Source organism: Protobothrops mucrosquamatus, unplaced genomic scaffold (assembly GCF_001527695.2).
Source record: "Protobothrops mucrosquamatus isolate PMUCROS unplaced genomic scaffold, P.Mucros_1.0 scaffold468, whole genome shotgun sequence".
Classification (NCBI taxonomy): domain Eukaryota; kingdom Metazoa; phylum Chordata; class Lepidosauria; order Squamata; family Viperidae; genus Protobothrops; species Protobothrops mucrosquamatus.
In genome coordinates, this window is record NW_015386789.1 from 703,159 (window position 1) to 719,954 (window position 16,796).

General features: G+C 39.7%; 1 protein-coding gene across 1 annotated transcript; it reads right to left on the reverse strand.

The window, feature by feature from the left end:
* Positions 1-728: 728 nt before the first annotated feature.
* On the reverse strand, positions 729-14,205 carry STX12 (syntaxin 12). Its single transcript, XM_015816593.2, has 9 exons — positions 13,947-14,205; positions 10,893-10,962; positions 9,779-9,878; positions 8,089-8,226; positions 6,864-6,907; positions 5,392-5,497; positions 3,953-4,025; positions 3,524-3,606; positions 729-2,373 (listed from the first exon to the last, which is right to left on the reverse strand). The coding sequence occupies exons 1-9, from the start codon at positions 14,053-14,055 to the stop codon at positions 2,281-2,283; spliced, it is 816 nt and encodes a 271-aa protein (XP_015672079.1). The 5' UTR covers positions 14,056-14,205; the 3' UTR covers positions 729-2,280.
* Between the last annotated feature and the right edge of the window lie 2,591 nt (positions 14,206-16,796).

Genomic DNA, 16,796 nt, shown 5'->3' on the forward strand with positions numbered 1-16,796 from the left:
TTTTGCCCCATTTTATGATCTCTCTTGACACAGTTGCTAAGTAAATCACTGGAGTTGTTAAGCTAGTAACACTTGTTACCTGAATCTGGCTTCCCCATTGATTGTGCTTGTTAAAAGGTCACAAAAGGTGATCGCATGACCCGGGACACTGCAGTCAACATAAATATGAACCAGTTGCCAAGCATCTGAATTTTGATTATGTGACCATGGAGATGCAACAGTTATAGGTATGAAAAATGGTTGTAAGTCATTTTTCAGTGCTATTATAACTTCAGTCACTAAATGAATGGTTGTAAGTCGAGGACTACCTATATTTTAGATACTACTACCATAGAGGTAAAATTATCATCTGAAATAAAAATTGAGTTGAATTTGGTAACAAATAGGGTAAGACACCTCACTATTACTCCAGATATAATCTTCATTCACAATGACTTCATTCACAATGAATCTGTAGCAGCAAACCCACAAAAGTTGTGTATTATAAAAACTTATTAGGACATAAGCTTTCATGAATTGAAGATGCTGTTCAGAGGCATGAAACATAAATCTTCAACTGGTAAACACATGAAGCACCCTTTGGAATGGACTATAAAGAACAAAAGCGGCTGTAATAATTTTTCCTAACAATACCATCTTGGCTTTCAAACGGAAGCCAAATATTTTCTCAACAATTTAAAGCCAATTTAAACCTTTCAGGAAATTTCTGCTAAAAAAGAGACATCAAATATCTAAAAATGTTTATTGATACTTAAATGGATGGAATGATAGTGCAAAGAAAGATGTGCAACTGAGGGCATCATTCTTCACGCAACTTCACAGTTTAGTCATTTAAATATGTAAAATGTGTGAAGTAATAAATAGATGTCAGGAGAAAAACATTCTCTACTTGTATACAGAATGTAACCAAGTCAACATTTTAGGCTTTCCATGCCCATTTTCTTTTAAGAGTATCTACCCAAATAAGTTACCCAGAAATTTCACATAAAATACAAGTTCTGAGCAAATTAAAACACCCAAATCAGGCATAAAGTGGAACCCATGGGTTTCCATAAAGACAGAATAGTGAATCTTAGACTGGCATGCTTCTAATCCTCCTTTGATACAAAAGGTTTAAAGCTTCCTTTTACTACTAACACTTTTCCTAAACTGTCCCAATATGGAAAATATTTTTTCCCAATCCAAATAGGGTACCAGCAGGTCAGGATTAAACTACACATTTAAATATAAGAGGAAATTAGAAGTCATTCTTCTCACTATATGCAAAGGAGGACAGAAGTCATACCAGCCTCAAGTATGCTGCAATCTTCTTTCATTAAATTTTGTTTTTCTAGTACATTTGACTGCAATATGTGCAGACTGCCTAGGAAGGAAATTGGTACTCCCAACAAGAAATCTTTTGGACAGACATATTTACCAAAATCCTAAAAGAAAAGATGCATAACCTTCTATTATCTTTCCATTTCAGACTCTCTGGAAACTTTTTACTGCTATAGTATTTAATGCACATGCTAGTGGTACAAAGTTGGGAAGAGACAGTAGGATGGGCCATTTCCAATGACACCTTCATTAAAAAAACATCTGGACATATTATTAAGCAATTGATAGTCACCACAAAAATGAAGCAGAGAGAAATAGGATTTTAAATACAAATACCTTCAGACTAATCATTACCAAATGAGTTTCTGAAAAGAACTAGCTTCAATATGTCTCATAGTAGCTATGCTATGTTTGGGAAAATTGAGATGTTCTCTCTTCCCAAGTTGAAAAACTCTTCTTTGTCTGCTACAGAAAGTCCTATTTTTTTGTCCAGCCCACTGGGCTACACTCAAAGCAGCTTCCAGACATATACAACAGAAATCAGGAATTGCTGTTTCAAACAACTTTGGCGGTTTCCTAAAGGGTGATGCACATTGCTTGGGATTTTGTACTTAGGAGTTATTCTTATATGAGTCACTTATAAAAGCAGTACACATTAAAAAAGAGTTAGATCTGTAGTGCTTAACGGCAATTAATAAGCTACTCTAGATGACTGATCACATCCTTCAATACTTGGGACAGGAATATTTGGGAAAACAAAACGAAGCCCTCCACAAGTTTAGTTACATAAAATAAATTAACATGTACTGTCTTCATGGTTCACTAAATCCAAGAACTAGTTATCTTCATGTTAGTTTTTATATTATAATTACTAATGGAAAATCAGTTCACCTCAATCTCCTCATTTCTTAAGCTTGTCTCATGGCAGAAATATTGTGTATCTAATTCCACAGAGATACTTCATTTTTGTACTTGCAAAATGATTATTACCAAGATTAAACAAGCTAAAGCCAGGCCAGAAATTAGGATGCAGATCTTCTTGCGTGATTTCTTCTGTTTAAAAACAAACAAAAAACAATAGGGTATACTGTAGAGGAAAGAGATATACAAGAGAAGCAAAATTCAGCTCCCATTTTAGGATTAGAATTGCAGTGAAAACCATCCAACATAATTTAAAAACTTGAGTAACTAGACAGTGGAATGCATTGGATAAAGCACTTTTTTTAAACTTCACTTTTTAAAAACTTCAAATAAAACAAGTTTTGAACAGCGATTGATTTGAAACTATTATTCAGACAAGAAGCATTTTATTCTGTGCAATGTTTGGGTATCTTATCAGCACTAGCACTGATGATGTTACCTAGTTTGGGTAATAGAACATCTGCAAGAAAACAACCAAGCTCAGAGAGCAACAAGGACCCCTCATTTCAACCCTGAGCTACAAATATTCTCCTCTACTTTTAAAAAGCATGCCGTATCTTGGAGGGTGGGAAGCAACAGTTAATTCTCCCAAGACTAATGCATGTGGTTAAGGCTAAACATACAGTTGGGAAAGGATCAGAGCTGAGTCAACAGAGGGGTGGCATGCAGAAGATTAGCTGCTTGTATCCTTTCATGCCTCTCAGTCTGCCCTAAGTCAGTGGTGGCGAACCTATGGCACGGGTGCCAGAGGCGGCACTCGGAGCCCTCTCTGTGGGCACATGTACCATTGCCCCAGCCTTGCCTCCTCCCGTGACCCCCTCCTCTCCAACAGCCCCCCTGGAGGAGAGTTGCCCTCGAGCGTGGCCCACACGGAGCAGCGCAGCCAAGGACATGGCAGCCAGGCAGCGTAGACAAGACTCTGCCCTCACGCCTCATCGTGCACAGTTGATGCTGCGGGGCGCGGGCAGAGGGCGTGGCCACCATGGCGCTGCTGGGCGATCTGCGGCGGGCCCTGGAGGCAGTGAGTGGCCCTGCGGGCAGGCGGGGTGGGGGCGGAGCAGGGGCAGGGCCAGTTTTTGGGCACTCGGTCTCTAAAAGGTTCGCCATCACTGCCCTAAGTTATGAACAGTTAAAGGGACTGGAATGGAAAGCTATATATTTCTCATCATTTTGGATTGGAAAACATTCAAAATCAAAATAGAAAGAAAGAGAATCTCTGAAATCCCAACTATGCTGTCCCTACTTGTAAGTTTGAAAGACTTTGGGGCTGTACAAAGGTTACCTGATAATAAGCAGCTCTCTGCAATTGATCATTGGCATTTTCCACATGGACTTCTGCATTTTCTACATTTGCTTCTATGCTATCTATAGAGAAAAAGAACAACCACTTTAAAAAAAAACAACCCACAACCATCACCACTATATGATGCATTCTTCCTACAGTTAAACCTGTTTATATATGCTGTATAAAGTTATTTCAGCATGAAATTAGCAGTGTGGCATACTCTTTAGCTGTACTAATTTGCTGATCAATAATTGTTAGTCTAGTTCCCAAGCCTGGAGATGAGACCTGGAGATCCAATCAAGTCTAATCCTTTATATGCTTATACCAAATAGACAGAATCTTGCCAAACTAAAGCTATAACTTTCTAAGCTACTAGATAAATCTATTATATAGTTTGCAGCCAAGTAAACACCACTATTAACTTACCAATCATGTCTCCCTGATCATGGATCATCATAGCCAAATCTTTAAAAATCTGATTCACATCCAAGATATCTGCCTGAAAGGGAAGTATGCAAGAAATTACTGCATTTTGTGTTTATATTTTATATTATTCCAATTATTAAGCCAAATAATTATTCCAGTTACATTTATTTTTTTCTAAATAACAACCTAGTATGTCTTATCTCTAAAGTCTCATTGTCCATACTATACCTACAGAAAGAGGCTTTTTGGAACAGCTATTTGTTGCCCTGTATTGCCACTGTTGCTGGATCTTTGGATTTACTCTCCCAATTCATTCTTTAAAATGAAATTTCATTTACGATTGTGTACCACAAGCACTAGATCATCTTCCAGTCTTAGAAGAATACTTGGGTTTATGTGTCTGGTTCACCTATTCCAATCTCTTCCCTTTCTACTACATCCTCCTCCTGTTTAATAACTGATTGTAAAAGCGCAACCCACATTTTGAAAAATCATACACTTTATCTTTTAAGAAGATACACCAAAATATCAATGTGCTGCACTTTGCAGCATTTTTCCCAAATAACAATTAGAAGCTTTATGAATAGTATATGAATAGTATAAAGATTCATATCAATTTATCAAATACTATCAATGTTGCACATTTTGCTCTTATTTTGAACTGTTACTCATTCGAGATTGCCTGGAAAGAAGTCATGTTCGTATCCCAGGTTCCCAGTGAGACATCTATGTATTCACAGATAATGTGCCTCGTGCCTATCAAGTTCCTTGCACCACCTGATTTTAAGTTAAAAAAAATTATGAAAAACTGACATGCTGCAATGTAAAGGGCCAGCCTCAGGCATCTTCTTAATTTCCATGAATGCCTTTAGCCCTCTAAGTTTTCTAATAAAAACAAAGTGATGGATGTCTCTAATCTAGAGCAGAGGTCCCCAACCTTTGGGCACCAGGGACTGGTTCCATGGAGAGAGGTTTTTCCGCGGACCGGAGGGTGCGTAGTTTTGTGTGCTGTCTGCATTCCGCGGATGGGGCTTTGTTTGTGCGGACCGGTTCCTAATCTAGAGTTTTAGTTTGAATTGTGTTTATCTGCCTAGAAAAGAACTTAGGTATATAGACAGCAAGAAACATCCTACAGACGGCAGAACTGAAGGAGATGGCAGTTTGTATTAAGGTAAATAGAGGCTTTCCATTTAGACATATTTCGCATAGCAACTATTTTACAAATGGACAAGGCTGTCCATCCCAATCATTCTCCAAGGTGTTCTCAAAATTCCAACAGTGATTATCAAACCAAAAAGGCCTGTTGTACAGTATTAGATAAATATCCTAGGACGTAAACGAAGAGCATAGACGTGGCTTTTGACAAAGAGAGGCCTTTGACCTTTTTAATGTGTATTTTTTAAAAACATTGCATCTAACTAAATCTATCAGCTACTTACTTCCAATTGCCTAATGGCAGTTTCCCTCTCCTTGATTAATTCAAGATCTTGTTCTGTTATAGCTACATCTTCTTCTTGAGCCTGCATCTGATCCCATTCTTCATTGCTGAAGGGGGAAAAAATGGACAATCCACTCTTCTTGTATTCTCAGGAGATCAGGAAAAGGTTACCCAAATACTTTTTGGATTTACTGATTCACATTCCTTAGCTGTGGAAACTATTCAGTGGTCTTCATTCAACACCAAAGGAACTGAGAATGCAGTATCTTTTAAAATATAAACTGGGGAGAAATAGTTATAAATGGTTTTCTGTGTATTGAAACATTTTCACATGAGGCAAGCTAAAGTTATATATTTTAAGACAAACTCCTGGCAACTGGCATTCCTTTTTTTCTATCCCCAATAGAAATTCTATCCCCAATTTAATTGGATCACAATTCTTCAAATGATCATTTCCAAAAACCTGGGCTAGAAGTCTCACCACATCAGATTTTTGAAAGTTGAATTCCAAATTGTTTGGAGAATTCAGGAAAGAGATGATGTATTAACCCAATGCATGGTGCAATTTAAATAATCTTGTTTATATTTCAAGACCAACCAAGCACAGTGTTCTTTAGATATGTCAGCTTCCAATTAATTATCTAATTCTGAATCAGGATTTTAGTGGATCTAAGTTTTAACATGGATTGGTGTATGTTGTATATTTAAAAAGGGAATGAAGAGATAGAAGTTGTTCAGGAATTTTATAGTGAATTTACATTTAGTGAATTTATATTTAAATTCAAGATTTGGGGAGAGCTGTGTGTTTCCCAAAACAATGTTACCACTTTTTCTTTGACAGGCATACCCATATTTTGTTTCTGTTACCCTTGAAATGTGAAAGATCATTTTTATGAACAATAGCTTCAATATCTGAAAACTGTCATCTGGACACCTAGACTTTAATTTTGCAGACATGGAGTGTCATGCTAAAAACCTGGTCAATATTTATACTCAATATGACAAACTAGATCCAGACACTTGACTGTTTTATTGGCATTCTCCTCACTTTCCAATTCCTTTTTTTTGCTTCCTGGTTTACTATAAGAACTTTACTCAATTAGAATGCCAGAAATATTTGACCACAAACTATAATTTACTTCTAAACCTGAACCAGAGACTATGATTCAATCTGGATTTCTGATTCTGGTTTGGATGATGGTAGGAAACCTTATTTGGCTGTTCCAGAGCTATACTGTCTGCTAACCAGGATTTCAATAAGAAAATTGGGAGTGCACAAGAGAAAGAGTACAAAACCTGAGGAACATCCTGATACCTAAACAATTATTTGGCTCCGATATCTGAATTCAGCCACTATTTCTGAATAACCTGTGATGCAAGCACATCAGATTTATTTTCTAATGAATGTGCATTAGGAAGGTTTTTGGAACTGAAGAAGCAAGGTGATAGATATCAGAAAGCAGTAAGCATTACCTGTCAAATGAGACCAACTGCTCTTCCCTGTGTCTCTCATCTCCCTGGAAAGAAACAATTCTAGATCAGCCAAAAATTTACTCTGGTAGTATATGATGTAGCAATTTCTGGCCTAATTAACAGGCTTTTTTTTTTTTACAAGTCATGGACTTCACAGACATATCCAAGGCAAAATTAGTTTTTTCATTTAAAAGAGTACTAATTAAGCAACATAGACTGCTAATAAAATCGAAAAACTGAAATAGAATTGAACTAAACAGGAAGGGACAAATATCTTATCAAGTCATTATGTTTGCAACCGAATGATAATTATTCCTGTGCCCCTTTGAATCAGTCTACCTAATTTAGTCTGCTGGGTGCCAGAAGAGGGGTAAAGGAATTATGCAATTCAAGGTCACTGCTCAGACTTGTATTTTTTTCTATTCATCAATATGTTCATCAGTTGGACATCATTGGTCTCTCGCCTCAAGTAACAACTGAACTCTCATTTTCCCCATCCAAATTACATAAGACTGGTATAGTGTTGTATAACAGCTTTGCTATGAGAAGATGGAAAGATAGCTACTGTCCTATGTATGGACCTTCTAGTAGGGGAACGCAGCTATTGTATATCCTTAACCAAAGATTGGAACTCTCCTCCTATCTGGGATGGTCGTCCACTTCCAACAAGTGTCCAGCTTCAGGAGGGATGCACATGGACAGTGAGGGAGGAAGAAGACATTCACTTAACCAGATCAGCTGAAGTAACTGTGGCAATCAATGGGATGACAGATATCGCATCCACATTGCCTTCACATCCTAGCTACTGTCCTGACAGAGAAAGTGTAAAGCAGGGGTCTTCAAACTTGGCCCTTTTATGACTTGTGGACTTAAACTCCCAGAATTCCTCAGCCAGCGGGCCAGGCTGAGGAATTCTGGGAGCTGAAGTCCACAAGTCATAAAAGGGCCAAGTTTGAAGACCCCTGGTGTAAAGCAACCTCCTTCCCTTATTTTTTTCAAGTGGGTAACGGAACATATATAAAGCCCAGATGTTTTTCAGAACTTTCCTTGTTAAGAAGTAGAACCATCTATAATACGACTTTAGAATAAACAGGGTAGAGGATGTGAAGCTAGAAGAAAGGAACATAAGAATCTTCAGGTTAATAAGACACCTTGCCATCTTCAAAACATTTGGAGAAAAAAAACCTCAATTATTCCTTTGTGGACTATTTGGCTAACAACTTACAGAGAAACGAGAGCCAGCTCTTGCCCTGGCAACAGTTTCCTTTTCTTTCTCCGAGACTCTTCTCTGCACTGCTTGGAAATTATTTAAGGCTGCAGAAAAGTCGTTCATTAAACGCTCCTTCTGAAGTTTCTGCTGGCGCTAGAAAAGAAGAATTTTATCTGTGGTTGTAAAAGCAAACTCACCAGCTTCAAAGAAATATTCATACTTTATTTCTAGCTCTTACTGGATATTTTTGCAACTTGCAATATTTTTGCAGCTTGCTCTATATCATACTCTATACCAGTATGGTATAGAGCAGACATGTCAAACACAAGGCCCGGGGGCTGGATGCGGCCCGCGAAGTGGTTTCATGTGGCCCGCGAAGCCATCCTGGAAACAGGGAACGGCCCCCGCTGCCTTGGCCCTGGCCCAGGCCGGCTGGGAGGGAGCCAATGTACAATTTTGTGGTGGCCATCTATGCTGAAACGCATTCAGTCTTAGCTCCACAAGGGCATCTAGAAACAGCGAGGAAGCAGCCCCTGCCGCATCAGTTCCGCCCCCTGGGTGCATGCTGGGGAGGTGTCACCCTTTATGAGGAATGAAGAAATGGACCATGCCTTGGCGCTTGCCCCGGTCCCACCCCCTTCTGCCAGAGACCCTCAGATCTGTCCCACTCCTGCCCAGGCCCCCACAGGCACCCTTGATGTGAACGAAGTAGAGCTGGCCACGCCCACCCAGTAGGCCACACCCACTCCATCCACGCCCACCGATGTAGGCCGCGCCCACCCTGGCCACACCCACCCGGCCCCCCAAGGGCAACCGCCATGCTGATGCGGCCCTCAATAAAATTGAGTTTGACACCTCTGGTATAGTCTACTGCTCGAGCAGCGGTTGGATAGAAGACCTCCAAAGCCCTTTCCAACTCTGTTATTCTGATCCAGACCACTTTTATCCACTGTTTCATTAAAAGGATATTAAGATTTCTTGTTCGGCCATGACTGGGAATTTGGAAACAGAGAATCAGTGTAAAGACTTAGGGTGTGGGACCAGGTTAATGTCCATTCACAGTGAAAACCCAGGGAATAACTGGTTCAGTCACTCTCAGCCCAACCTCTTACTCCCAAGAGAGTTGCTGGGGGTAAAATATTCGTATTCTGGGGATAATGTTGCTTTGAGCAACATAATAATTGCAACAATAGGAGAAACAGAGGTCCAACACTTCCACCAAACCAGAGTGTGAAAGGGTAATTTACACCTATTTAATACACCAGCAGGCACTGAGAATTATATGCACATACTATTAATCTCCATTATTACAGAAGATTGAGTGAGAAATTATTCCTCAACTCCAAAATGCTACTTATACCTTCTTCACACTAAGAACTAGCATGTGCAAAATATGTAAGTCAGTCTATGAATGCCCTCTGCCCCCAGATCCATGCCACCAAGTAAAGGAAGCATTGCCATTCCAGATGACTGAATATAACATTAAGGCATGGTTCACACATCATCATGCTAATTTATGATGCGTTATGCTTGATTGTGGCTTATTATGTTTTGCAAACTCAACCACTGTTGTTTGTAAACCATAGCTTATTGTGACATTGCAAACATCCAATTAAATCATGATTAAAAAGCAATAGTTTAATGTGATCAGCAAACCTGTTCAATTTTCTTCCAATACATGAAAACCACAGATAAACCCACAAACCTGTTCTGAGGAAGATAAGGGCAATGGAAGGGAGCCTAGCTCCTTCAGGTATTCATTAGTCTCTTTGGCAAGCCGGTTTGCTGTATGTTGCAACTGTTGTCTAGGAACAAAAACACATTTCAGTTTCATTCTGGCAAGTCTTATGTTCTAGTTCCATTTCCTTTTAACTTTTGCCAGTTATACTGCCATCTATTTGGTGATTTGAACTGGATTATTTAATTATTGGCTCAAACTGTTCTCCTTGCCCAATTCTAGAGCAATTAAACTTTGCTTTTCATATTAAAAGAACTCACTTAGATATCCATCCTGCTTTCAAAACCCAGTCTATCAGATTCAGCAGTTTGGTTTTTGTTCAGAGTTGTTTTTTCCTTGAACATTTCCCCCCTACCTGACAATTTTATAAAGACTGGATTCACAGTGTCGTCATTCAATCTGAGTTAGACAGCACTCCATAACAAAACAAACACATAGAACTGCTTGTTGTTATTTAGTGGTGAAAAAATGCTTTGAATGTGAAAGTTATTTAAAGCTTATGTCCAAGCCTATTCTTAGAATTGCTGTACCTCTATTATGAACAGATGGAACAGGAGGTTTTTTGCTCATAAAGTGGTGATTTGGTAGGCTATCCCATTTCATTTTCTTTACTCTCTAGTTTCTTGCTTTCTGGCATTTAATTGTTTGGTTTTTTTAAAAAATTCAGCTCTTGGGGGAAAAATGGGGTCTGATTTCCTTTTGGCTTCTTGTAACAAGGGATTTTTGTTCACAGGAAAAAAATTTTGCTTAGCTTCTAGAACTTGGGCATTTTTAAATCCACACAATACTGTGACAAATCAGTTAGAATCATCAATATCATGAATGCTATGATACAAAATTATCCAGTTCCTATTATAATCTATGTATCTGCTCTTTTTCCTTACCTCGTTCACATTCAAGCTAAGCTACCCACAATCACTTTTTTTCTTAACCCATTTGTGTTGGAAATTATTTACAGTATTAAATTATTCTAGTCTTTGAATTTGTTAGACCTCAAAGTTAAGATATCCAAAATTAATCTGAGTACCTGATTAGCCCTCAGGCCCTGCATACCTCAAAATGCTACTCAGATCATACTTACAAGTTTTCCTGCAGTTTGGTAGAATCCTGCTTGGTTCCCAACTGATTCATCAAATTCTTTATTTGAGAAGCTGTAAAAAAATAATAACATATCATTTGGCATGTACAGGTAGTCCTCAACTTACAACCAAAATTTCTGTTGTTAGGTGACACATTTGTTAAGTGAGTTTTGCCCCATTATATGACCTTTCTTGCCACAGTTGTTAAGTGAATCACTATAGTTGATAAGTTAGTAACCCGGTTGTGAAGTGAATCTGCCTTCCCCATTGACTTTGCTTGTCAGAAGGTCGCATGACCCCGGGACATTGCAACCAGCATAAATACGAGTCAGTTGCCAAGCATCTGAATTTTGATCACGTGACCACAGGGATGCTGCAACAGTCGTAACTGTGAAAATTGTTACAAGTTCCTTTTTTCAGTGCCATTATACCTTTGAACGGTCACTAAATGAACTGTTGTAAGTCAAGGACTACCTGTATGTTCCCCACTGAGTTATGAGAAGATGAGAGAGTATAAATTATTGGGTGCAACACAAACTCTATGAGTAATTCAAGTGTGTTATTAAACTCAGACTACAGTCATAAATCGCAACAATGAAGAAAGTTTTTAACTTGACTGCCTTAAACAACAGACTGTTACTTCAAATTCTAGATTCTTATAATCCTACCTCTCCCCCTGCAAACACTTTGTCAATACTATGAAGTCATCAGAAATCAAGCTAGACTAAAAAAAATGATTTTTTTCACTTGCAGGACACAAAGAATAAACCAATCAGTCACAGTGATCTTAAATAAATCTGGGAAGGATAGAGGGATTGGACAAATAAATGGAACTGTTGGTTCCAAATTAATAGCTACATATCCCTCAACTTCACTGACTCTATTTATCTATCTCTGCAGCTGTTCTAGTCCCAAAACAGGTATGCAGCTGTTTTATTCAGTCCCTATTGAATAAGGGACCCATTCACAACAAATAAGAGAATATAAACCTGGCTTAAAGTCAGACATTAACAGTCATCTTCTAAGAGTGATAAGTAATATATAAATAACTGCAATGCTCACAACTTGTCTCAACAAAATTATAACAAGTAGATGGATTTAGCCCACAACAAGGCTTAAATACAATGAGACTATCAAGATGCCAATCTGGCACCACTGAGTCACATGCTCAGAGGAAGCTATAATTTTCCATTTATAAAATGAGAAACCAAAACAAAAAACAATCCACTAAAACTCCTTGCAGTCAACAGAACAGGGATTGTTTAGAGTTCTTGTCCATTAAAGTGAAACTGAAAAGAATTTTTGTGCCTGATTCATGCTATTCTGGATACTTTTGTGGAACAGCAATTCATCTAGTTCATGCTACTCTGGGCACTTTACAAACAGCAATTCCAGCAACATCAACATATTTGACCTTAAGTCATTGGGAAGGATGCTATCAAAATTCTTTCATCTATTTACAAATTATTGTTTAAATATATTGATGTGAGAAGAGGCTGAATAAAAAAAAATCCATCAAGGAAGTGCCAGTGAGATTGCTAGTCAGTAAACATACAGTATGTACTTTATTACTAAAAAAAACCCTTCACTTATTGAAAAGTGAACTCCTGGGATTATTTTTTGGCAGATATCTACAGGTGTTCTGTAAATACATTTTAAAAATATTGATTCCAATCCTAGTCAATAATCCCAGAAGATCTGTTGGAGATTAGATCCCCACAAAAATGAAGACACTCTCTGATGAAGAAGCCAATGATGTGATTTATAAACTTAAAGTAAAAGCACAGTCCAGCTGCAGGCACATTGTAGCCTGGCTATGTTGCATACAAAGCCTCAGTCCATTGATCTCTAAAGCTTGCACAAACAGGACAATTCAAGCCTATGTTGATTCCTCAGCAGTCTGCAGGCTGTGCCAGCAGGAGATCATCTCTCATATTAAATGTGGGCGTGAATTGGGGAAAGTTATGGAGCTATTTCCTGAATGCTTTTTGTGGTCTCTGTTGCTAGCTACAAACCCAAAATGGAACCACAAGGGGCTATTACTTAAATTAGATTTGCCCAGATTGCTGACCACTCCTTGTAATGTTATACAAAGAGTCTGGATATCTTTGCACAGAAAAAGTTTGGTGTAGTATTGACTTTGTTGGCAAGAAAATGGGGAACTCTGAGTTTCAGTAGACCCTTGGGCATGAAAGCCAGCTGGATGACTTTGTGCCAATCACTGTCTCTCAGTCCTATGTACCCTACAGGGATTGATGTGGGGAAAATAGGAGGTGGGAGCAGATATTTCATTCTCTAAAAACTAGATATCATCATCAGGGCTGGTAGGAAGTGAGATTTGTTCTTAATTTATATTCTAGTGGCTTGCCCTGTCAATGTTGATGGGAGTGGTCTTGTGCAGATGTATATTTAGTGTGTTATTTTATTTTCTGTTGAAAAACTATTTGACTCGCTTAAATTTTTACATCGCACTATATCACACTAAAACTATAGACAACTTTCTTAAATAACCTGATCTAGAGAACAATTAGTAGGCAAAAATGGGGATAGATATCATCAGGGCTTTTTTTTGTCATAGAACACCCAGAACAGAGTTCTGGCACCTTTTTTGGATGGAACCTTGTAGGGTAGGCAAGGCGGGTTGTATGATGTGTGTGAGTTCCAGCACCTTTCTTTTTTTTTTCTTTTTTACAAAAAAAGCACTGGATATCATTATTATTGTTAATGAGGACAAACAGTCTCCTAAAACGTTGCATGCAAATAGAGATCATGCCTAGACTCTTAGACTTTGGAACTGCTTGCTACTTTATTTCTGATCCCAATTCGTAAGGTTCAGAATTTAACCTTTTAAATATATACAGTTTCTTTAAACGTTAGGAGATCGCGTGGATTTTACAAATGAAAACGCGGTACAAATAAAGAGGTTAGCGACAGGGGAGGGGGGGGGGTAAGAAAGGGGAGCATTTCTAAAGGAAATATTTTTTTTTTGCCGGGGGAGGGATAATCCAGGAGATGGTAGGGGTATGTGGGTCAAAGAGATCAAAAGCATCACTCACTGCATTGTGCCAGGCGCTGTATATTGGTGCTGCAGGTCTGGATAATGGTGCTGAAATCTCGAGGCGGAAGCCCCCCAGGCCGGTAAGTCTCTAACTGTCCGTACGACATGGTTATCTCTAAAGGCCGGGGAAGAGAAAAAAAAACAACCTAGAAACCACAAGAAAAAAAACCCAACCGAGAAGGACAAAATATCCTATCTATCTGTCAAAGCGAGACCCTGCCGACGCCTCCACAACTGCGCACGCGCATCAGGCAGGCCCGACCCTTCCCCCCCCCTTTTTTTCTCACGCAGGCGCACAGTAGAAGTCTAATCAGGACAGCCTACCTCCGCCTTCCTTCTCCTCACTCGAGGAAGCGGTAGCTGGTTGGATGAGCCGAGAGAAAGCAAGGGGGCTGTACGCATGCGCCCCCTAGCCGCGAACGCTCAGGCTTGGTTCAACCGCCATTATCTGAAATCGAGACTCGGTGTCATGGCAACCGGGGGTAGCTTGGTGTTGCTGTTTAAAGGAGGCCGTTGTGATGATTTCCCCAGAGATAATGGCGTGGTATCTACTCACTCTGGACCTGAACTGGGCTCGGTCAGGTTGGAGCTGGAATGCTGGCGATAATGTACACGCTGAATTAAATGGGACGGACTCTTCAGTAAAGCTGCCTTGGATTAAAGCGAAATAGCCGATGTATCAATAACAATATTACTGAGTTTCCAGGTATGGTTTCCAGGTACGTGATCCTAGGATTACATCGTGGATGTTATTCTGCGACGGCTCACTAGAGGTTAATGCCTGGAGGTCAGTGGCCTTTTTATAGGTACGTGGGGATTAAGCACATCGTCAAAAATTTGGGGCAACCTTTAGATGGCAGCAGCAGCAGCAGCAGCCAGGATTATGGGTCTCTTGGCTGCCAGTCATTAGCCAACGCGATCTTGCAGTCTCATAAAAATGCCCCTTGTAAAAATTATCCTTGGAAATGGGTCAAAAGGTGACAGCCCACTAATATTTCATACTATTGCCAATAGTCTAGTAGTGGTTAAGGCACCAGGCTAGAAACCAGGAGAGTGGGAGTTCTAGTCCTACTTTAGGCATAAAAGCTGGCTTGGTGACTTTGGGCCAGTCACTCTCAACCCAACCCACCTCACAGGGTTGTTGTGGGAAAAATAGGAGGCAAGAAGATGAAGTATGTTCGCCATCTTGAGTTATTTATAAAAATAATAAAGGCAGAATAAAAAAAAATCTAGCCCCACCTTAGGTGACCTTGGGCCAGTCACTTTTTCTCAGCTCTAGGAAGACTGCAAGGGCAAAGCACTTCTTAAATCTTGCCAAGAAAACTGTCCAGGCAGTCACCAAGAGTCAACACTGATTTGAAGACACGCACACACACACACACACACACACACACACACTTTATACCAAGAACAAGGTGGATGGATGAACTCAACAACAATGGGGCTGGGTGCACCATGGGAAGACCAGAAGAATGAGATTGGGGGCTGATTCTCATGAAGAATATTTGTTTGGACAATCCAGTTTGAAATAATGTTGAATATAAAAACAATGTTAATGTTTTCAATTAAGGACTCTGTTCAAAATGCTGGTGGTCTTTACATCCTCTAGGACCTAGACCAGGGGTAGGCAACCTTGGTTCTTTTATAACTCGTGGACTTCAACTCCCAGAATTCCTGAGCCAGTATGGCTGGCTCAGGAATTCTGGGAGTTGAAGTCCACGAGTCATAAAAGAGCCAAGGTTGCCTACCCCTGACCTAGACTCTCCTACATCATTTGGCTCAATTATCTGAGTTGTGGTGGGTGAATAGAGACTGTTCATGGGGAGACCATGCCAAAATATGATCTCACATATTCTCTGTGTCTAACAACAAACAAGGAAAGCTAGAGTGTTATGCTGGCAGAAGGTCAATATTTAATACAGATTCACACATCAAACAGAACCATAATACAGTGGCTTGTTTAGATTCATACAGCATAATGAGACAAAAACAAATCACTAGCCTACAAGGACAGATCATTTATCTAGGGTCTGTAATCTCTGCTCTTCAGGCAGAAATTAGGTGTCCATTTCAGCCCCTCTACTCTAGTAAGCCTCCGTGCTATCAGCCCCCTCTACCACAAAGATCCTGTAGGAGAAGGACAGTGTGGACAACCGTGGGATCTGGCAGGGTGAGAGCTGTGAACCATAAACGCAAAGCTTTCGCTGTGTCCCTGCACAACAGTTACAGTGCCCTTGACCTTAATAGGGACATTAAGGTGACAGGTAAAGGTATTTGTGAAGGTAACTCAAATAAGCAGGGGATTGTGGTCCGAGATGAAGAACTAGATTTCGACAGGGAGAAGTGTGAATCAGGTATTACACATCAGTCATGCAAGAACAGAAAGGCATCCAAAAAGAGAAGCTACCTTCTGGTAGGTGATTCAATTATAAGGGATGTAAATTTAGGAAAGGACACAGAGGCTTTGAAAGAGGTCAGGTGTNACAACGAATCAACGAACACCTAGAGGCAAACAAAGTCATTACTAAAAGCCAACATGGGTTTGTCAAAAATAGATCATGCCAGACAAATCTTATTGCATTCTTTGACCAAGTGACAAAATTAGTGGATCAGAGGAATGCTGTGGACATAATTTACTTGGACTTCAGTAAGGCATTTGATAAAGTAGATCACAACCTACTATTTGACAAGATAGAAAAATGTGGGGTAGAAAGCACCACCACCAGATGGATCCGTAGCTGGCTGACCGGCCGTACTCAGCGTGTGGTCCTCAATGGAACCGCATCTACATGGAGGGAAGTGTGTAGTGGGGTGCCCCAGGGCTCTGTTCTGGGCCCAGTGCTCTTCA

Excerpts from the sequence above, each read along its gene's own strand:
- STX12 (XM_015816593.2), bottom strand. The coding sequence starts at position 14,055 with ATGTCGTACGGACAGTTAGAGACTTACCGGCCTGGGGGGCTTCCGCCT. Across the intron at positions 10,963-13,946 it reads ACAGCGCCTGGCACAATGCA|CTTCTCAAATAAAGAATTTG; the intron begins GTGAGTGATGCT and ends ATTTTTTTACAG. Across the intron at positions 5,498-6,863 it reads CAGTTGGTCTCATTTGACAG|CAATGAAGAATGGGATCAGA; the intron begins GTAATGCTTACT and ends TTCCCCCTTCAG.